At 39.0% G+C, this 22,985-nt stretch overlaps 1 protein-coding gene across 5 annotated transcripts in view; it reads right to left on the bottom strand.

The window, feature by feature from the left end:
- Positions 1-22,985, bottom strand: part of znf827 (zinc finger protein 827) — a 78,442-nt gene that overhangs the window by 35,878 nt on the left and 19,579 nt on the right. For 4 of the 5 annotated variants that reach the window (XM_052545717.1, XM_052545715.1, XM_052545719.1 and 1 more), the window contains exons 2-5: positions 20,688-21,902; positions 16,611-16,783; positions 13,228-13,723; positions 2,948-3,175 (exon numbers count right to left, since the gene is read on the bottom strand). In XM_052545717.1, coding sequence (XP_052401677.1) covers positions 2,948-3,175; positions 13,228-13,723; positions 16,611-16,783; positions 20,688-21,902 — 2,112 coding nt within the window. The remainder of the gene's footprint in view (positions 1-2,947; positions 3,176-13,227; positions 13,724-16,610; positions 16,784-20,687; positions 21,903-22,985) is intronic. The other variant, XM_052545716.1, reaches the window with a different exon arrangement.

A 22,985-nucleotide genomic window follows, 5' to 3' on the forward strand; every position in this document is an offset into this window, starting at 1 on the left:
TGAATAATTGCCACAAGGGAATGATTTGATACAGTGTGGTCACAATTTAAAACAAGATAACAAATTAATTAGTGGGAACAAGTTTTTTGTTTTTGTGGCCACTCTATCTTCCTCCTGTCATGCGCTGGGCTCTGTAATTTGCAGGATTTCACCAAAACTTGAATAATTCAAAATAATTGTTAATGCATGTTTAAAAGTAGCTTTTTAGCTAACATCATCTAGACTATAAAAACATCACCACAATATAAAATTGTTTAAACTACCAAATATATTTACTTGCACATATTTCAGAATCAGAATATCATATATTTTATAATATAGTTAGTACTTTTGAACGTTAGTACTAAAATGGTAAACTTAAGTGTTTGTGTAAACCAAACGCACACAGTCAGTGGCTTCACATGGACAACAACTGCTAAAGATGAACTGTTAATATAATTCCTGAGAAATTAAATGTAAAGTTCTACTTCTTGTAGTTTCATCTGATATTCAGCATCACCGCCCGTTGTTTCTGAAAACAACACAATAGCGAGCATGTCAAGCATAAACACTTAGTGAGCGCAGTCTGCGGAGGTTGGCACGACAGTACCTAATGACACTATAAACAACCACTACGGTACAAATCCCACATTGCATGTCATGTAAAGCCATGTTAGATTGTCTTAAGAAGAACGAGGTGGTTGTCCAGACATCTTCGGTCAGCAGGGCAGTGTGCTTATAAGCATATGAGCCAGACAAAGATGACCTTCCCCCAAATGACCTCTCAAGACTGCACCACTGCATCACACACACAAGACCACAGACGATGTCATTGTTTCCATGGCATTGATCCCCAGCCTGCAGCTAGCAGAGCGCGGCTCTTTAGATCCACTCGGTTGCATGTCTGCATGCCGCAGTGGCCGCACTGAGACGGATCTGTGAGGCCATGTCGTGTAAAACTGCTTCAGCTTGACAACAAACAGGCTAATTGGTCCCTGTTCCTGGCCTCTGGAGACGGTGAGAGAGAGCGGCTGAGGGAACACATCCTGGAGGTTGGCAGAGCGGGAAAGAGGCTCTTGCTTGTAGTAGCACATGGAGAGTTTTGATGTGGGAAGTCACAGATACCTCTCATTGAGCTTTACGCACACACATAATCACGACGACAACGTGAGTGCAGTGTACTTAGTGCTTTTCTTGCATCTTACTACTCTCCATACTCATAGACTTGGCTCTCTAGTTCAAGCGACCACCTTCACTCTCTCTCTGGGGAAACGTGACCTGGGGCTGTGCAGTCAGGAATCGCACGTGTTAAAACCAGCTCTCTCTTGGTGCGGCTGAGTCACAATGAAGTGTAAGGCATCATGGGAAGGGAGCAGCAGCAGCTGGTGTGTGGTGCCCGTCAAATACGCTGCTTTAGAGTGAATCACTCCCTATCATCCTCTGTAATGGACTACTCTAGATCTTGCTCTCTCTCTCTTCGACAAGTGATTTTCTCACTCATTTTCTGTTTATCGGTCTCTTTTCCAGCTCTTTTATTACCATGCAAGCACAACTAAAATCACACCTATGTGAAATCACAATTATTTTCTCAAGACCTGATGCATAAAGAACTGTAGCATTACACAAAAAAGAAAATGTGGTTATTTTATTTCTAGTGCTTTAATTATTTTTATTGACTACTGCAGGGTTTGTTATAAATGATTCAGGGCTGCCCTTACTTAAAAAGTATACTTCGTTTGTAAACTTTCCACGAAGGTTCGCTCACTATGCGTGTCATGTAAATTTTGTCAGTAAGATACACTGGCATCCGCGCACATGGTCTGTGTGCAGCCCATATTTTGTGTCTGTGCACAGCACATGCACAAGGAGAATGTTCTTTAGACAGAAGAATCCGCTAGGTGTCAAACTCATCCATTTGCACTCATCCGTACTTGAATACACTTTAAAAGCTGCGCAGACACAGCTGTGCGTGAGATGGAGTGGAACGCGGAAAATGAAGCATAGCCGGGCCTCAAAGTTGTCCAACAATGTTCCACTCTCTCCGTATTAGCAACCTGTCACTTAAACAAAACAATGGCCATGATTGCAAATGACAGAGATCCAATCAACTCCAAATGGAAACAAAATCAAGTCCCGTCCTAGATTTCTTTCTTGTAGCTTCTTGTATGTCCCAATAAAAAAGAAAAAGCAATCAAATAGAATTTTTATGTCGACTTCAAGGTGGAAATTTTTCAGTTTGATTATGGAGTCTGATTCACGGGAGTCACCCAATTGATTCATGATACATATCATTTTATGTAATTAAATGCACGATACAACTGCATTTAATCACAAAAGTGTCCAAAAAGTGAATGTGACACAGAATACTTTTTAGAACTGAACTTTTTTCCATCCCCTTGTATTGTAGAGTTCAAATAAAAGATTGGATCAGCGGCCCAAAACAGCAATCAATGGCTTTATTTTGGCAGAGGACTGGCCAGGATAAAAAGCACATTGACTGAACAACATGAAAAGGAATTGACCCTTTTCCTTCTGCCCAGAACATGTGAGTGAGTAGAATAGACAGCAGCAGGTCAGAGAGAGAGAGAGAGAAAGTGCAAAAGAAAGAGGGAGTGAAATGGCAAAGAACGAAAGAAAGACCAAATTTACAGACAAACACGAGCAAATCTAAACAGCTGCTGGATTTCATGATGACCTGACAGTGTTTTACATAATTTTACATAACGTATAGACAAATTTCTGATGTAAATATACAAACTCTGGCTTATTCTTTAACCTAAGTAGTACTGTTGCATTAAGGGTCTTCTAAACATGACCTGTTGAGAAAAAAAAGAAAAAAGAAACGGAATGCAAAGCACACACATCTCTCTCTCTCACACTCACTCACTCAATACTCTGGCCTTTGAATTCAAGCCTGAAATGGCACACACACATACATGAGTGCATGCACCAAAATGCATCTGCTGACCTGATAGCTTCATAAGCAGTTCAGAGGCCACTTTGACGTTGATGTCCTGGCTGAGTAGGCTGCTCTTGCCCAACATTGGGCTCCCCTCCTCTCGTGGCTTGGTGGACCCTGGGGGTCCTTCTTGGCAGAAGGTATAGCTTGGTCCCCTCTGAGAGCTCAGGGGCTCTTCCGCCTGGGGCTCCTCCTTGACACAGAATGTACCCTTTAGGGCCTCCTTCTGGTTCGCTGCTGTGGGGCAAGAAAAAGACAAGCAAGAGTTTTGAGAACTTTGTCCTGAAGCCCATGTTTTTGTTGATGACAAGGTTTAAAGGGAATGTGTGTCTTCTTAAGCTGCATGATAGAAATGTGTTATTAAAAATGTGTGTTTTGCAGAAGAAATGGAACCATATGGTTTGGAATAATAGATAATTACAGAAATGTCGGTTTTTTTTGTGTGACCTAACTCTTTAAACTAAGGTATCCAAACATTATGGTTTGTTAGTTAGTTCAGTTAAGTCTGCATCAGTGCAGAAAATTATTTAGGGGTTTTGTATTTGCTTCTAATAATAATTGCTTGTCTAACTTCGGCTCCATATTAAAAAAAGGAAACCTTTTGAAAAGATATGGTGAATATATCAGGAAGCAACAGAATAAATTGTCTTTTCGAATTTGGTGGACATGATGAGCCTTCTGGGGCTAGACCGAAAGCCCAGCTGAAACTATTTCACTTGCCAGTTTTATGGAAAATATGGACTGTGCGGTTTCTGAATCATCTAACAGTGTGAACATCTAAAAGTGTGTTTATGCTGCTGACTGTCTGTGATTACACAGAAAATGATTGCTGATGATTTACTTCTGCCGAATTCAGATGAGAGTAAGAAACATTTATTTCCTCAGTCAATATGCTGTAAAAGTGGGCCATTTCAAATCAGGCTTCAATGAATAATTAATATTAAGACATGGAGTCCCTTCTTATTATTGCCAGAAACAGAACACTGGCCACTGGTTCGATTTGACGCACACACACACACACACAAGCTTTTGTTTTCTATGTTGGTTATGACTTTGTTTTTTATATCTAATGATATTTTCTTTCCGGTAATATTATTGCTAACCCTTTTGCATCTTTAGAAAAGTCAGTACGTTTTTTTGAAGCAGCCTCGTATGCTCACCAATTTGACGTTTATGTAATCAAAATTACAGTAAAAACAACAATATAGTAACATTTAATGATCACTGAAATGCTGAAGTATTAATTTATTTTAAAATGTTTGAGCGGTGGTGTTCAAAAGGCTGGGTTTGGGGGAAAAACAGAATAAAATCCTAGCATCTATAATACAAAACAAAGGTACAATCAAACAGTCAAAGATTCAGATCAAATGAGTTTAGGTGATGGGTTACAGTACAAAATGAACATATTGATGACCCAAAAAGTGTTAATGGTGCATTGTCAAAAAGTGAAAGTGCACAACATATCAGACTGAAAGCCTTGTGTTCTTTTGAATTTGCAATCTGACTAGGTGCGTGTCTTTCTTTTTGTCACGGTTTTAGATTTTTAATTAAAATATGATTTAATAAGTTCATTAAGCCGTTCTCCTTGTGGATATTGTTGGATGGTACCCACAATGCAGGTTATTTTAGGTTTTAATTACCATTTAGGAACATTTGTTTCCCACAGTGTAGGTAAAACCTGAACCAAACCCATAAACACACTTCTCACCGCACCATACATGTGCTGTAAAAGCCAGACCTTCTTATATTTGTTTACCAATGTGATGTAACCACACAAAGATGAATGATGTGAAACTGACAAATGCTACACAATACTAGGGTTGGGAATTGTTAGAAATTATCTGGTTCTGGTTTTGCCTAATGGTTCCGGTTCCGATTCCAGTTCCATTAAAATCATTAAACAACTATAAAAAAATAGTGATAATCAATAACTGTTTATTATTTACTGTCAACTTAATTTTAAGTTTAGCAATGTCAAAATTCAACATATATTACAGTATACAAATTTTCCAGTTCCGATTCTGACTCCATTTAAATAAACAATTATTATGTTTGTTTTTTCTTTTTACTATTTTACCTTGATTGAATGTAGTTTTGCTGGTAGGTAGTAAGTAATGTTGAGTAATACTAGTCCATCAAGTCCTTTTCAAGCAGGAATAAGCTAGTTGGCCAAATAATCCCTTGAAGGCTAAGACACTTGTTCATTTCCCTAAATTTATGAAATATAAACTGTTATACTAATAATCATGTATACACACACTCCATAAAGCCTATCTTTTACAAATAATAATGCAATCAGGAGATGGTGTGATGCAATGAGTGGTTTCCACATTTTTCCACCTATACACTAAATAATCTAACCCTCATACTTATATAACAATAGCAGTCTATTTAGTGGCTCAAGTTGAAGTCAGTATGTATATTAATGAGAATATGGGACATATATAATGTAATATAGTGGCGGCAGGTACGTGTACAGTCAGACAAAACAACATAGACAGTTATCAAAAGCACGAGTGCATGTACAGTCGTGGGAAACATTTATTGCACAGTTAAAGACACGACGCGGCGCATCTGTGGAGTGCGGGTCATTGGAAACAATGTGCTCTGCAATTAAAGGGGCAGGGCACGTTTCTGTTATTCGGTTTATGACATCCTTTACGGGAAACGCTGAATCGAGCAAGGCTGCTCACAGAGCTTGGTCACGTGTCGCACCAGAACCGTTTTCTGAACCAAAACTTAAAAATTGCTCACAGTTCCAATTCAACCTTAATTTTATGAAGCTACAAGAATACTTTTTGTTTGCAAAGAAAACAAAAATAATTACTATATTCAACAAATTCTATACTACTTTAACAAAATGTTTATGACAGTACCATGACGCACCTGTTGCTGTCTATGCAGGGTCATAAAGATCTCGTATTTAATAAAAAATATCCTAATTTGTATTCCGAAGGTGAACCAAGGTCTTATGGGTTTGAAACTACATGAGGGTGAGTAATTAATGACAGAATTCTCCTTTTTGGGTGGACTATCCCTTTAAATTATAAATCAAGCTTACAGTTCTGAATCAAGGAGGCCATTTTCAACAAAAACATTTTATTTTTTACATACCTGATCACACATGTTCATTTTTAACCAAGTGGGCAAACCTTTTTAAATCAAAAGGTTATAACGCGATTTACCAATGAAACAACTTATACCGGATTTCTCTGCTCATTTACAGTATTCTGCTTAAAAATCGCCCATTTCTTACAACGACAAAAAATATTTTTTTATTTTTTATTTTGATAATCCAATCTTTTAAACATAAATACTGAAATAAAAATCTCTTGCTACTTCTTTTTCATTGTGACTTTAAGTAACAAAGCATTTTAACAGAATGTGAAAGATGCATTTTCACAGTTAATGGCATTGTACATCTAGTAAAACTTTTCATATTGTTCATTTAAAAAAAATGCATGTACATGCTCTGCATTTATAACACTATACTTTTATTAGCTTGGCATTAATTAACCAGTAAAATGGGAGCACAACAATTATATTTGTTGTAGCTTCCATTCTCCACTGAAGAAGTTTACCCCTTCATGGTGACTTCCGCTTCTGAAATCCTTGGAAATGTGAAAGGGTCCATCTTTAAAGTCCCCACAATCTAGCTGATTTCAGGTTTTACTACCATTGTGGGGATTTCTGTTCTAAACATGCCTTTTCCATGTTTTAAAACCTTTCATTAACACACACTGTAGGCCTACATGCTTTGAAACACCTTCACAATGTCAAATTGCTTTACCTGTCTCTGATCTCCATATACACTTACTCTCCTGTACTGTCAATCTTTTTCATGCAAGAGCCTGCCCATCCTCTTCCCTTCCTCCCTCTCTCACTGTTTTTTTCCTTTCATCTCTCTTACAGATCAGCAGTGATCACTCACCCCTCCTGTCTCTACCACACTCCCCTCAGCAGTCATCTGATCTCCCCACCTCCCCAAATCTGAGTACAAACACCATCCACGACTGTGCTGACTCTTCTCATCAATCTCTAAGAGCTGACCACCGCCTCACTCTGATGACTCTGATTAATGGTGACGTGCATCCGCAACAGCATTGAAGGTACAGTCAGGTTAGAGGACAGGACATGACTATGAGCTAAAGATCATTGGGAGCCATTGGGAGAGTTTATGACCTTCACGTGGAGAGTGCAGGCGGTGGACGAGGTGACGGCGGGGGTGGTATATGTGGTGACACCGGCTGGAAATGTCACCAGTCAGATGTCAGCGGATGGACTTAGTGTGGTCCGGTCAGCACCTGGAAGGGCATCCTCTAATTAAGAGCGTGTCGGGTCACATGTCCTATCAGATAAGGACAGGGCGTACGAACAAGCACAAGTGCCCTCTCTTTCGAAGACATGCAGAAAAGTACAAGTTGGAGACGTGAGCGCTGAGATACAAAGTCACACCACTCTGGTGACCTTTTGGTTTGCAGCTAAAAATAGAGCTAAATTTCCATTCGAATTCATGTTACAGAGAGCGGTGAATAATTTATTAGCTTAATCCGCCAGCCAAGTTTGTTTCTTTTTCCTCATAAGGCATGAATGTCTCCAAAATACCAAATTTAAGCTCAACGGAAATGAGCGCTTTCTGTTTACTGACTGTTTTATTAGACTTTCATAAAGGAGTAATCCCAAGTGCCTATCTTGATCTTTCAAATTCCGTCCTGTCATCAAATCATCTTTGGCATGAATATTTCTACCGTGGAGGTCTTATGTGGAAGCTTGCATCTTTCTAGCTCCATTCACACTGTCAGTGTTCGGGATTGGCGAAAGCATCTTTAAACAAACGGGTGTGACTCTTAAATTGTTCTGTTCATGTAACAGCACAAAGAAGCAGATCAAACACTGCGTGTATTTGCAAATAACTGAAGTCGTGCCCCTGTGAATATGCATGTAACCATAGCGACAGTGACTAAATGATGTATCTAACGTGTCAACTTTCAGAAACCAGAAAGTCTTACAACTGCATCCAGTCGAGGTGTAACTCGATCAGACATGTTGTGTTGTTGCAAACAGGTATGACTTTATTTCTCCTGCCGAACAAAAAACAAGATATAACAGTTTTGGTTACAAAAAAAAAAAAAAATAATAATCCACTGAGATATTTCTCAAAATATCTTCTTTTATGTTCCACAGAAGAAAGAAAGCCATACAGGATTGGAACGACATGAGTGTGAGTAAATAATACACACATTCATATTCATGTCTAAATTGCTCTACCTATGTCTGATTTCCATCCTCTACTTTTCTGTGGAGCAATTAGGGCTGGACAATAAAATCCTGACATTTCTATCCTTTAGATGACATTTAATGTTCTGAAATTGTATAAAAAGGGTATTTTTCAGAGAAGACATAATTTGGGCTAATTCAAGTTTATGTAGGACAATATAGAGTAAAAATCTAGTTAAAATAATCAAGGCATGTTTTTCACATTTCTCACTAAATCAGCTCATGTAAGAATCTTTACATATACCAATATACCAATATTCATTAATAAACAGCAACATTAAAGGGATAGGTGACCCAAAAATGAAAGTTATCATTAATTAATCACATTCCTGTCATTCTAAACCCATAAGACCTTTGTTCATCTTAAGAACACACTCTATGATATCTTTTTATGAAATCCAAGAGCGGTAGGTAAGGTAAGGACATTGGTAAAATAGGTCATGTGACATCAGTGGTTCAACCTTAAATTGTAAAAAGTGAGTACTTAATAACACAATATAAATATTTGGGTGAACTATCCATTTTTACTAAACAAAATGCCATTTGGTAACAAGATGATAGAAATAGCTGATGATTCATTTAGATTTACCGTACAAAAGACCTCAACAAACAAAATGTAAGACTTTATTAAGGAATTAAGTATTTTTACGCCATTCAATTATGCCATTCAATAAAAGTGATTTCCAAGACATTTGAATACTTTTTAACATTTAAGTGAGCCACTTTGATTATTGAATACGTATGTCTCTTTCATTTCACTAAAATGTGGGAACATTAGCACATTTAGCGCTCTGAACAGCACTGACAATTATATTCAGCTTGTGTCTGAATGCATCCTCTCTCTCTCTGTCTCTGCTCTCTCTCTCTTGCTGTGACTGGAGTGAAGCCCCCGGTCAGTGTTACATCAACACTGGGGCTATCTCTGCTCTCGCCGGTGAGGCTGTCATCTGCCGTTGCTGTCACCTGGCCTCTGTTTTTTTTTTTTTTTTGCCTTGTCCTCTCTGTGGGCTGATTTCTCTGCTGGGCGCTTGTCCAGTACCCTGTCACCTCTCACTCTGTTGCGGCTACCCACTATTGGACCACTTCATTAGCTTTCCACCTCTGTCATGCAGCTCTGCTCCCAGCTCTGACAATTGGTCAGCGCTCCCGCAGAGGATGACTTAACGTGGCAGGTTAAGGGGGCAACAACAGCCAACAGTCTGCTACGGTAGGAAGGCTTTGCTACATGAAGCAGCAACGGTGAAGCTACACATCACTGGACGCTGGATGCAGCAGGGGTCAGTCACGAGTGAAACCGCAGCATGGTGAATGTGGGAAATGGCTGGCAAACCAAACTAGCCTGCGAGGGCTACAAGGAACAAATGAACGAAGAGCATACAAAACAATGCGGATGGAGAAAACACTCCAGCTTCTGTTTCGTTCCTTGGATTCGCCAGAGTCAAGCCCAGTGTCACTTTCTCAGAGAGGAAGAGGCAACGTGTGAACTGTGATTATTGAATTAGGTCCAACAAGCATGTGCAGGATCCTGCATTTCAAAGCATTTCCCCAGCTTTCATCTTCAAATCAAAATGTGCATTGCAACTGGATGGCTGACAGTCATGTCAGCGTAGAGGAAAATCAAAGCGGATTGGTCTGAAACTCAGAGGAGAACCAGGCAGTCCAAAGAAATGAGAGGCCAATTATGTCAGAGGTCGGTGAGAGTTCACCTCATGTGTGTGTGAGCATGTGTGTGTTTTGCCTGGGGAACTCTAAAAGCAGTAGTCTGCCATTTTACACTCCTATCGCTAGTTCTTTAATTCCCTTCCCATTTTGCATTCTTTTGTTTTTCTCTCCATTTCTCTTCCTCTCATGTACCCCAAGTGGGAGTATGACAACAACAGATAACCCTCAAGACACTACTTAAGAAATTTGAAGGATGTGCACAAATACGTTGCCACATTCGCTTGTGGAAATCAAGTCGCAGCCCTAGTAAAAACTAAAGAAAAATTACATTTAAAAGGTAGTAAAAAAAAAAAAGGTAGTGAAAAGTGAAAGGTAGTAAGGACATCATTAAAATAGTCCATGTGATATCAGTAATTCAACCGTAATTTTATGAAGCTACGAGAACACTTTTTGTGTGCACATAAAAAAAAAAAAAAAAAACTTAATTTGTATCCTACATCAGTAGCACCACATGCATACATTGTGTTACTCTCGTTACATGCATCAAACATATGGAAGAGAAAAAACAGTACAGTATTGTATTTATTTTTGATTCATTTGTGCACAAAAAGTATTCTCGTAGCTTCATAAAATTCAACTGTAATCACTGATGTCACTTGGACTATTTTAATGATGTCCTTACTATCTTTCTAGGCCTTGAACGTGGTAGTTGCGTTGCTGTCTATGCAGGGTCATAAAGCCCTCGGATATCATAAAAAATATACATGAGTAATTAATGACATAATTTTCATTTTTGGGTGAACTATCCCTTTAATTCCGTACATGAAGATTTACAGAGATTCACTTGTGGAAAGGATGTCTTTTCGCTAAATGAAAATACTTCTGTAAATTTGCAGCATTTGCAGATAAGAATAAAACCATCCAATCCAAGTTATTTTGCCAAGCGAAAATGCATAAGCACATGAGCTTATAAGTGTAAAATGTTCTCTCCTATTTTTGACAACGTGCATTTCCTACAGTGGCTCTGTGACTGCCATGTTTCATGTTTTTTTTTTTCTTTTTCATAGAAATGCATGTCACTCACAGATCGGACTAATGAATAAAGACATTTTACCAGCTTTTAACATCACACGTAGTATCAAAAACCAAATATTCATGCTACAAAACACTGAGCCTAAGTCTTCGAATTAAAATGTATTATTAAAAGGCAGTGAACAAGTTAGAAAAGCACTGCTCTGATAGCTGTGAAGCACTGCTTTAAAGTGGATAACTTAAGAGATGCAACTTCTCTGAGACAGTTTCAGCATCCTGACAGTTTCAGCACAATAAAGCACAGCACACGAGAAGTTATGTCACTTAGATCATCCCTGTTAAAGCACTGCTTCACAAATTATTAAAGGTAAAGCTGGAATTTTAAAAAGAGACTTGACTGAGGATTATCCTGATTCATCTCTATTGAAAGATTCGCTTCTGCAGTGGAGCATATCTCCTGCTTCTAACATCTTGCCTCATTCTACCAGGAAATGTCCACTATGTATTAACTAAAACCTGCATGGTTGAGGAGCTGATCTAGTCCTCTGGGACCTAAACCTGATTGTTTGGGAGTCCAGAAACACAGTGCCATGGGCGACAAGGGGGCGGCAGTGCACTGAGCGTAGACTCTGCACGTTCCACCAAGATGAAGTTAACTCAGCAGGAACAGTCCCTCTGCATCCAGGCAAGAGGTCAGACGATGGAGCTGAGGGCGCTAATCATTTCCAATTACAGATTCCTTTTTAATTATGAATTATGCATGAATTTTTAATTAATCTTATGTTCCGAAGGTTTTCCATTTTTTTTTTCTGTTCCCAGATCTCAATCTAATTACTCTGCATTAAGCGAGGGAGCGGCGACCCTGTTGCCGACCTTCTGGGTAACCCTTGGTCAGCCCTCTCGCATCAATCTAGCTGCTGTCTCACAATTACCTATACTTTCGGCTACAACAACATTTATTTAATGGTCTAAAGTTTTGAGTTTGATTACATTAAATTGATTACAAGTGTAATTCTGAGTTTTGTACTTTAACAGCAAAATTTCCTTTTGCCCCCCAATAAAATGATTAATTGATACACTCAATATTAGCATAAGCATTAACTGATCATGATATTGTCTGTAACACTCTACAATTATGGGTTAATACATTTAAATTGGTTAATGCATTAGGTATCAATGATTAATACTTTCATAGAATTCATTAATGTAGGTCAATGATACTAATAATGGTAAAATTCTAAATAAATTAATATACATTCAACATGTCAGATAAATGAATAATGATGCAGAAATGTCCGCAGCAATTACTTCAGTCTTCAGGGTCATGTGAACCTTGGGAAATCATTCTAATATGCTGATTTGCTTTTAAAGAATTTTAAGGATTATTTGATGAATAGAAATAATTAGTCGTTTTATTTGAATTTTCTTTTAAATAATTTCTTTCCCAATAATTGTTTAAATATTTTCCATTTTTGATACATTAAATGCATCATTGTTGAATAACTGTATGACTTTTTTTCTTGATGACAATTTTTTAAATAGTAGTTTAAACAAGTTTATAATTATGTACATCAGTTAATAAAATATTCAATATGAATCTAGGTTTATTAACCTTAATTACTAAAAGACTGTAAAAGATTGTTCATCATTTTTACATCAAATATCTAATAATAATATCTGTGATTTATGATATCTAAGGCATAACAAATGTCAGTGTAAAGTTGAACAATATTGTCTTCTATTAATTTCAAGAAACATAAATTAGAAATCTTATAACACTAATCGATTATCAATATTAATAAGCATAGTCTAGTATATACTTGTTTATTAATTCTTAACAGTCTAAAGCCAAGTGTATCCTCTGTGTCAAGGAAAAAGGCACTGAATTTACATGTAATGCCTTCAACAAGGATTATAACTCACTTATCAAAAAGTCACTGACTTATGATATTTTTATGGCAGCCTTTGAGCCTTATATGTATTTTTGAACCTGTTAAAAACTGACAGAACTATAAAACAAACAAACAAACAAAATAACAGCATCAGGTATCAAGATGGTATTGTACAGCTATAGTAAACTTTATTGAATAACTTTATTGAATAAGAATTAATCATGCAGACTCAGTCCTGCAGGATCTTGGCTTTGGGTTCCCATCAAGAAAGCCAAATTCTACTGCCTTTGCCAACCCATAATTATATTAGCACTTCATTCATCCTAAATGTAAGGAATTATGGATGAATCAAGCTGGTTTACATAATCAAGCATCTAAATCTATCACATTTCCCTTTTTCATTGTGGTTTAATGGAGATTTCTTACCTGAGAGCTTCATGAGGAGGTCTGTAGCCGTCTTGGTGGTGATATCTGGGCTGAAGAGCGAAGCAGCTATAGGCCCAGGGCCCGGTGGACTGGATTTGAGCCCAGGCAGATCTAGGGAGCTGCTGCTGCTGGGTCGCTCCCTACACAGGGCAAAGGGAGACATTACAGACACATCCCTCTCCTGGGGTTCCTCCTTGATCTGGACGTGGTTCGAGGGTTCTGTAGGGGAGGCCAGCAAACGACCGTCGGGTTGGCTCACAGTAGGAGACGTGGAAGCATCTGTGTTCATGACCTGATCACCAGCGACTCCTCCGTCCCCCATGAGCAAGCCCTCGCCCTCCTCGGTGTCTGTGCCAGGTTCTTCCTTGACTTTGAGGTCGGAACGGGGGAAGTGCTGATGGCAACGCATGTGCAGCTTGAGGCTAAAGTGGCGGGATGATGTGAAGGGGCAGAGCTCACACTGGAAAGTCTCTCCTCTGTCTTGGTGCTGATGGACCTGTGATGAACAAGAAAAAATATTAGAAAAAACTGTGAATAAAATGCACAGGAAGAATATTAGGTCCCACTTTTTATTAGGTGGCCTTAACTTAGATTACAAAATAAGTACTTACAGTATGTACTTATTACTGTATTGAAAAACACTTTTGCTGCTATTGAGGTGGGATACAGGTAAGGTTAGGGACAAGTCTGGTTGCATGAGTAGGTGTAAGAGTGGGTTAAGGTGTAAGGGATGGGTCAACAGTGTAATTAGGGGACAAGTACCGAATGCATTATTGTATCCATTAGCGTACTTCTTCTTCCGCCACTGATTCTATGGCAGTCCATAGAACTGAAAAAGTTGTGAAATTTGGCACACTGAAAGATGACAGTCTCAACATTAACCATAGCACATTTGGAATCTCTATCTCAAACTCTCAAGATTCACTCATGTTTATGCTTATGCTTATAACTTTGAACCATAAGGAACTGAAAAAATATTCATTTTTCCTCTGAATCCTTGGCTCATGCCGAGTGGAATGAACACCAAAATAAAAAAATCGTAAGGTACATCTTTTTCGTTATTTTTAATTGTTCAAAAAACCTACTTTTACAAACTCGTCCCAAGAAGGTTTGTCTGATTCTCACCAAAATTGGCTCAGATCAACTGCAGATCTTGCTGGCAAAAAGTTATGGATTCTTTAAACCATTTTCGTATAACATGTGAACGAATTCAACGAAAAGCTTGCAAAAATGGATCTGAGGCTGTATCTCCAAAACGGTTTGACATATTGAGACCAAACTTGGTGTGTGTCATAACAAGCATGACCCGAGACTACCTGTAGTGTTTTCTGCACTGTTTCACCTAGTGGTAAGGAGAAATGAAAAATTTCTATTCTTGCTTTTAAGTTCTGTATGGTTTGACCAAAAATCACAAAACCAGTCTCTTTGGATTGGACCATTAGATTGGATCATGCCGAGTCAAATGATCCAAATTTTTCCATGTCAGACATTTTTGTATTGAATTTTGAATTTTGTAGTAAAATGCTATATTTTACAAACGCATTGACGTATCATTACAAATCTTGATATACTTCTTCGGCACCATTCCCTGATTGTACACAAAACGTTTGGAGGCAGCGCCACCTTGTGGTCAAAAGTTATGATAAAATTTCTAAACATTTTAATAACTTTGGTTTAGACTAGCCTATTTTAATGAAATATGAAAATCTTTTGATAGACTCGTTGGATTAGGCCGAGAACATCAATAACCATTTTTCCATAATCGCCATTTTGATTCATGTTGAAAACCTACTTTTTCAAACTCCTCCTAGACATCAGTCCGATTTTCACCAAATTTGACTTGGATAATCTTCAGACCAAGGTGGCAAAAACATATGGATTTCGTGTTGATATACGAACTGGTTTTTATTATGTGCATCAACAAATATGCTGGAGAGATGACAATCTGCATCTGAGGCTGTATCTCTGCAAAGCTTTACACCAGACTTTGTATGTGCCATTGTCACCTCACACTGACCAGGCCACATCATTTTGGTAAAAGTGCCACCTATTGGTAAAGATTGATAAACCATTCATTAAGCATTAATTAGGAAATTTACAAAAATGCTAATAGTTTTTGATTGCATTAGCCTATTATAATGAAACTGATTTCAAAATATTCCTTGGATCATGTCCTGTCTGCCATTGTGATTTATGTTGGAAACCTACTTTTTCGAACTCCTCCTCGACCACTGGTCCGATTTTCAGCAAAATCGAATCAGATCGTCATCAAAAAGTTATGGATTTCATGATTTTTTTGTATAGTGCTGCAACAAATTGGCATAATGGCAGATTATGTCTGAGGCTGTATCTCTGCAACACATTGACTCTGGATTTCGTGTCGATATACAAACTGGTTTTTGTTAAGTGCATCAACAAATATGCTGGAGAGATTACAATCTGCATCTGAGGCTGTATCTCTGCAAAGCTTTACACCAAACTTTGTGTGTGCCATTGCTACCTCATACAGAACACATCACATCGATTTGATAACAGCGCCACCTATTGGTCAAAAGTGATAAGCCATTAAAACATATTACGAGAAGTTGTGTTTAGGATTTTTCAGCCATTTTGCTTCAAATAATCCTAAATGTGCTTCAATTACTCATTGTTGAATTTGGTCTGATGCTCCACGTCATGCATTGCTCCTCATCTTGCCTTTGGGGTGCTTGGCCCCTTAATTGCAGCTATATTTATAAATGTAATTACAGAAATTAATTACAGATGTATTTACATGCAGGTATTTTTAAAAATATAAGTTTAATGTAAAAACATGTAACTGCATTGTATCAAATGTTTAATTTAAATGTGAGTACATAGTAGTTAAGGCCACCTATTATAAAGTGGGACTGAATATTAAAATTAAATCCTTATACTCTCTTTTAATTAATTGAAGTGAAAGTGAGCATACATTTATTATACAGATTTTTTTTTAATATATATATATACATATAATGCAATAAGATGCAATAAGTCCTGAATGGCCTCTCATCTGTCTCTGAATGCTGTGGACTGTAATGATTTACATTCAATGATATGTAAATAAACAATTTCTTAACTTCTAAAACCATATTTTAACATGTCTATTCAATGTTTTTATCTGCAACAATATATTACTTTTGAATTACCTTAATTTAAAGGTTTTTCCCTGCAAATATTCATAAATGTCATTAATTGCGATTAGTTTAATTATTTGGTATATTACCTACTAAATTTGATTAAAATATTAATTAAAAGCCCTAATAATTTTGCATCATAAAAAAATCTGCATCTAAAGGCTTTATGATAATTAATCTCATGTGATTTATGTCACAAGCATTTCTGCTCTCAGGGATTGAAGTCACCTTCATGTGGGACTTGAGATTGTCTTTACGAGCACAACGAAAGGGACAGAGGGGACACTGGTGACTTTTTAAGCCTGTGTGGATCACCATATGTCTCTTCCAGTAGCTCTTTCTCTTGATGACCAGACCGCACACTGGACACTGAAAGGGCTTCCCTCCATCCTCAGGAGAACCTGCAATAAATAAACAAAGAAAATCAAAATTTATATAAAATACATGCATACAGTGTTTATACTAAAAATAAAAAACCACAATTTAAATTTGTTACTAGTGATATAATGTTTACAATGATGCCACATTATTAGATAGCCCTTTGGCATGCAATAACATGTAAGTTAAATATCCTTCCACTCTTGTCAACCTTGCATCTATTGGTGTGAATGAAGAAAAAAAAAGTGAGCTATGATTACCCTGATCAATGCTAAAGACTCCTCACAAAGGAAGCCAATCACAAGGATGTTTTTAGTAAGCCGATTATTGTTGTTGGCTCCATATCCGGTGTCCATTAGGGCTTAATTGGTCTTATTAGAAGCTGGCATGATTGCATTATAAATTCTACGAGGGCCTGTCAGGATGGCTTCATAAGTATTCCAGTCATGTTCCTCGAAAAACATCTGGTAATCAGTGTTTGGTGAAATTACCGCGCTCAGGCATTCATTGACCCGGGGTGTAAAACTTCGAGACTGCCTATTTGCAACAATAAACCACCATCTGTGGCTCAACCTCTCCCGGCGAGATCACTGTGGAAACTGCTCGTGAGGTAAAAAGACTGAAGGTCTTTAGTATCAAAAGAAAGGGATAAGGGTCGTTAGCTGGTTTCTCAAATTTTAATGTCCAGTCGGTATTGTTTCATAACCAGAAAAAATACTCTTCACATGACCGTCTTATAGATCTTATATTCACAAACAAACAAAAAAGTCAGATGAAACTTAATTATGATTTTAATGGAGGTGTTCTTATTTAGTATTTAAACTTTACACTTCAAAATCTGTCATATTATAGCTGCTTACAACATAAATATCTCCCTGTGACATTATTCTCTGTGTCTGCAGCTCCTTTGGGTCAACCTTGATTCCAAGAATTAGCAAAAGATCAGCCATATCTACCCAGGCCTGTGGTGAATGGAAACTCTGATGGTTGTGTCGGCTCTGGAGCCTGACCTAAATTCCGGGGGAATCTGCTGAGATGGTCTCTGACTGTTCAGGCTATGGGGAGCACACACACTGCCGGCCTCCGTTTGGCAGGCTGCACATCCGCGGGAGATGAGCTGGGTCTGGGAACGTGCCGCCAACTCCAGCAAACCCCCACTGTGCTAACAGACCTTTCCCAGATTCTCCAGCCAACCTCTTGCAGACGATGCATGACCTTATGGCACTACTAAATCACTACACAGTGCATTCTTCAGTGGTGTAATAATCAAACATTTAGGCACTGTTACCTTAAAAAACATTTACAGTTCAGAAATTATTCTAATGTAAAAAACATTCTAGATTCTGAATTTCGTAGCATGACATTTTCAATTTATTTACTAATTTATTCATTTTTTATAGCATTTTCTTTTATCTTTATTAATCTGATGCAATAGTTAACATCTGATGTAAATTAAGCATAAATCGAAATATGTTTATACCTTTGCAAATTGCAACGAGTCAGTTCGTGAATGTTTAGCCTTCTTAGATATTGTAAGTTGTGTAAAGTGAAAGCATTTAAGAACATGGCTGAGCAGGTTTCATGCAAACCTCACATCACCAAGTATCATGCCAGTGGATGGAGGGGTGTAAAGCAGCTAAACATTGGACTCTGGAGCAGTGGAAACATGTTTTGTGGAGTGACAAATTACACTTCTTTGTTTGGCAGTCTGATAGAGGAGTATGGCAGTTTGGTGGATGCCAGGTGAACGTTACCTGCCTGTCTACATTGTGCCAAATGTAAAGTTTTGTGGAGCAGGGATAATGGTATGGGGCGGTTTTTCAGGGGTTCCCCTTACAGTGATGGGAAATCTTAATGCATCAGCATAGAAAACATTTTGGATAATACTATGCTTCCAACTTTGTGGGACAGTTTGGGGTAGGTTCTTTTGTATTACAGCATGCCCCATTGCACAAAGCACGTTCCATAAAGATTTGGCTGCATGAGTTTGGTGTGGAAGAACTTGAGTGGACTGCACAAAGCCCTGACCTCAACCCCATCAAACACCTTTGGGATAAACTGGTGGATAAACAGAGTTTTTGAGACAGGATTTTGGTCCAACATCAATTCCTGACCTCACAAATTGCTCTATTAGATGAATGGGCAAAAATTCACGCAGAAATACTCCAAAATGTTGTGGAAAGCATTCCTTGAATAGTGGAAGCTGTTATAGCTGCAAAGTGGGGGACCAACTCCATATCAATGTCTATGCATTTTGAATTCAATCTCATTAAAGTCCCTTTTGGTGAAACTGTTAGGTGTCCCAAAACTTATAGCGTCCATGTAAGTACAAGTATGTCTTATCAGGAGAGCCTGGCTGCAGGATGGCATAAGATATGGTCATATTTTTGACACAATAATCACAGAATTAGAATTTTGCCAGTGTGATTTCTATTGGTGTGCACAAATAGTCAAATTTTCAATTATTTGATCTGTTATTATTATTTGAAAAAATAAAAACACTATTCAAATTTCCCTATGTGTTGCTTTGCTGGCCATAAATGCACAGAATGATAAATCCTAAGTATGTAAACGAATAGTCAGTTATAACTAAATGCAATGGGAGGCACTGTGTAGCACATTAACAAGTTGATTGTATTTAATCACACAATGTCGTCTGACTCGCAAAGTTTGGAATTACTTTGATCAGCAAAAATCTGCAAAACTTAAGCCCTATTTGAACAGAATTAATATTACCTGGTGAAAAGATATTTGTAATAACTGCGGAGGTTTTTTGTGATCTTAATCACGTAGGAATCGGCCATGTCAGTAATTAGTAAAGTAAAAATTCCCCCGCAAATGAGCTACCATATATCGCTACACTGAGATCCTGTGATGTGGCCAGGATTTGGTGGGGTCGTATATCACTTTTTCAAGGTTTTTGTTTCCTGTGTGTCTTTTCATCCTTCTTTTTCCAAGATTTGAGGCTGCGTTGGAGTGTTTTGATAGAATTTTGGGTGCTGGGTCATATCGCCATAACACCATACAACTATACAATGTGCAGAAAGAGAAAGCTGAAAACCAAGACACATGTTGTTAACACTACGTTTTCAAATCTCTAAAACTGAGAATTTCATAGACGCTGCAGACCTCTTTTTAGTTAGAAAACTTTGGGGTTGAGTCTCAGTGTAAACGGACCAAAACTGAGAGTTTAGAAAATGATGGCTTGGCTGCACATATACGCTCTGCATATCCTCGACCTTGACGACTGTGTAAACATCATGCTCATGTACCTGCCAGTGACTAGCAACCAACCTCCTGTTTACACTTTTATGCGCATACAGTGTTTATAAATGGGCATGTGACATGCGTTTTCAGTTGTGTAGTGTGGACGGAGATCGTTTTTGAAATTCAGTGAAAATGCCAGTATAGATGAGGATCATTTTAATTTTAAAACACCATTTTAAAAAGAATACCTACAAGTGTAAAAAGGGCCGAGGAGCCAACTTTCACCTGAGCATGTGAATATTCTTGTTTTTCTCAACATTAACATGTAAAACAATATAAACATAAAAACCAAGAGCCGACTAGAGTGTATGTTTGTTCTGTATTGTAACTGGTACTTGTACTGTTTGCACATTATTAAATGAAAAGAAAACCTTGAGATATATTCGTAACATTGTTGTAGAACATTGTTGTGTATAATGCCTAATTATAAGCTTGTTAGGAAAGGGTGACATGTCATAATGTCTTTTTCATTAAACGTTATTTAATTAAATTAATATTATTTTTTTTTTATGAGCCCAAATATTCAAATACAACATTTTTGAAAAATGCGCATACTAGTCATTTCATTTTTTTTTTCTACAAATGTAAACCAATCAGAAATGTCCCCCTCAAAAGCACAAAAACAAAAAAATGCATTTATTTTAGGGAACAAACCGTTACCTGCTTGACTGCTGGGCTTGGCCCTTCCCTTGGGGATTGTTGGCAGCAGGAGATCCATGGCCTGGGTTGGTGTGGGCACCTTCTGGTTCCTGTCTAACAGGGGCTTGACATCTTCGGAGGCTCCCAGTACTAATGCCGGCTCTTTCTTATCAGCTAGAAGGTTTCCTGCTGCTCGTGCGGCCACCTCCTTTAGCAGAGCTGCTGAGGAGGTCATGGAAACTAGAGAGAGAAAGGAGCCAGCTGAGGGTTGATGCTCAGATGAGCCCACCTGCTGCTGACTTCTTTCAGACACTTTCTTTGAGAGGGCAGCAAGCGTGGAGCTGGCTGACTGTGGACTGAAGGGTGAAGAGAACGGTTCAAAGCGCACAGCGTCATCAGATCGAGTGCCCAAGGCTGCCATTGAGGAGGAGGTGACTGAAGTGGACGAGGAGGAGGAAGAGGACGATGAGGACGCCGAGGTGGAGGAGGCCACCGCGTTCTTGTCTTGGAGCACGGCGTTGGCGGCTGCTTTTAACTTCTGGATAGCCGAGTCTGGTGATAGGCTGCTGCCGCTGGGAGCCGAGCAACTTGTCGATGGCCATTTATCCGCAACGCCTACCCATACGAAGCCACTGCTGCCTGAGTTAGGGCCATTGCTGGGGCCATATAGGTCACAGGGCTCCTGCTTGACAGTTGCTACAGACGCAGGTGATGCAGAGTTCGAGTTGCAGCTGTTGTTGCTGCTGCTATTAGCCAACCTCCTCGCCAGGGCACTCAGCTGCTGTGCGTGATGCAAAGATGGAGATAGTACCAAGCTGACCGGGGGCGACTCCGGTCCTCTGCCCATTCCACGCCCGGTCAGGTCACCTCCCTCCAGCTTCAGCGAGCCAGCCTCCAGGAGACGCCGTAGGTTGCTGCTGAGGGGTTTGCCCAGGGCCTGGCTGGAGTCTCCGTACAGAGAGGACACCTCAGAGGACAGCATGTCCTGGGTTGAGAGGACCCCACCGTCCAGCCCAAGCAGCTCCAGGGAAGCCCGCTGAACCGGCGTTGGGCAGCCCAGGGAGCTCTCGGCTGAGGTGTCGTGGTCTGGTCGGGGAACATTGTCAGGGGAAACCCGCAGCTCATCTTGCACATCACCGTAGGACGATTCGGAGGGGCTGTCGGAGGTATTCCCAAACCAGCTGTCCTCTTCTACTGATCCACCCTCTGGCCCTCCATCCTCTACCGTGTCCACATCTGTGAAACAGGGAAAAACATGATTTATATGTCATGATTTTATTATTGAAATGCTTTTCCATCAAGACAACTGACGATATTTCATTATCATTTGTTGTATTCTAGAAAGCAAGCATCTTATTGAAAAAAAATATATGTAATGGCATGATTATTATTAAATTCTGGAGGGAAAATCTGTTAGGAAAAAATGCTGACAGTATTGTCCATGTAGCCATTGATTGACCTTTTCCAAGTGAATTTTCTTATTAGGACTTAAATGGATGGTTTCTGAAAAGACGAGCGATAGAATACAATCGAGAGTCCTGGTGAGTATCTGACGCATCCCTCACAAGGCACAGTGGAATAACTTGCTGTCTCTTCTTTTTTCAAGAGTCTAAAAGAGTGTAGTAAAAGGGTTACCATGGTGACAGGCCCTTCCGGGAGGCTAGACAGCAAAGATTAGGGTAATGGAGGTTACAGAACCGGATTAATATTCATGAGCTTGCAGATACCACAAGGGAGCCAATAAGGATAGGGTTAAGGTCACCAAGGGTCATTAATATACACTTCATGTATCAATATTCATAAGCAAAACATTACAGCTTGCCAGACAAGGGCGAACAAAGAATGTGAATATTCCTGATCCATATTAACAATCCTTCCACAAGAGCATGTCAGGAAGAAACAAGCCTAGATGAGGGAGGATGTCAAAACTTATCAAGTGAGGGTGCTCTATGTCTATTCACTTGACCAAATTAAATCCTCACACCTTGGTGAAAGTGCGAGAGAACAAGACCTGGAGACAGCAGGAAAAGAAAAGGCCGAGGACTTGTGACATCGGAATATGATCTGTAAAGAAATTCATTTAAGCATCTTTTCTTTGCCTTTTGCTCACACACATAAAGGCTGGTCTCACCTTGCTGACCCCAACATAAGCCTGGCGAGTAAGCTCTCTGTTTACAGGGAAAAGGAAAAGCCGTTGCCTGGCAACGGTATCCCGTCGACCTGTAGGGATCATTACAGTCAACACACATCTGGCCAGCGCTGCTTACTTTGGTCCAAAGGGGTGGCAATTGCCACGACCCTGTGCAACCATGCACCATG

This window comes from Carassius gibelio, chromosome B1 (genome assembly GCF_023724105.1).
Source record: "Carassius gibelio isolate Cgi1373 ecotype wild population from Czech Republic chromosome B1, carGib1.2-hapl.c, whole genome shotgun sequence".
NCBI classification, from domain to species: domain Eukaryota; kingdom Metazoa; phylum Chordata; class Actinopteri; order Cypriniformes; family Cyprinidae; genus Carassius; species Carassius gibelio.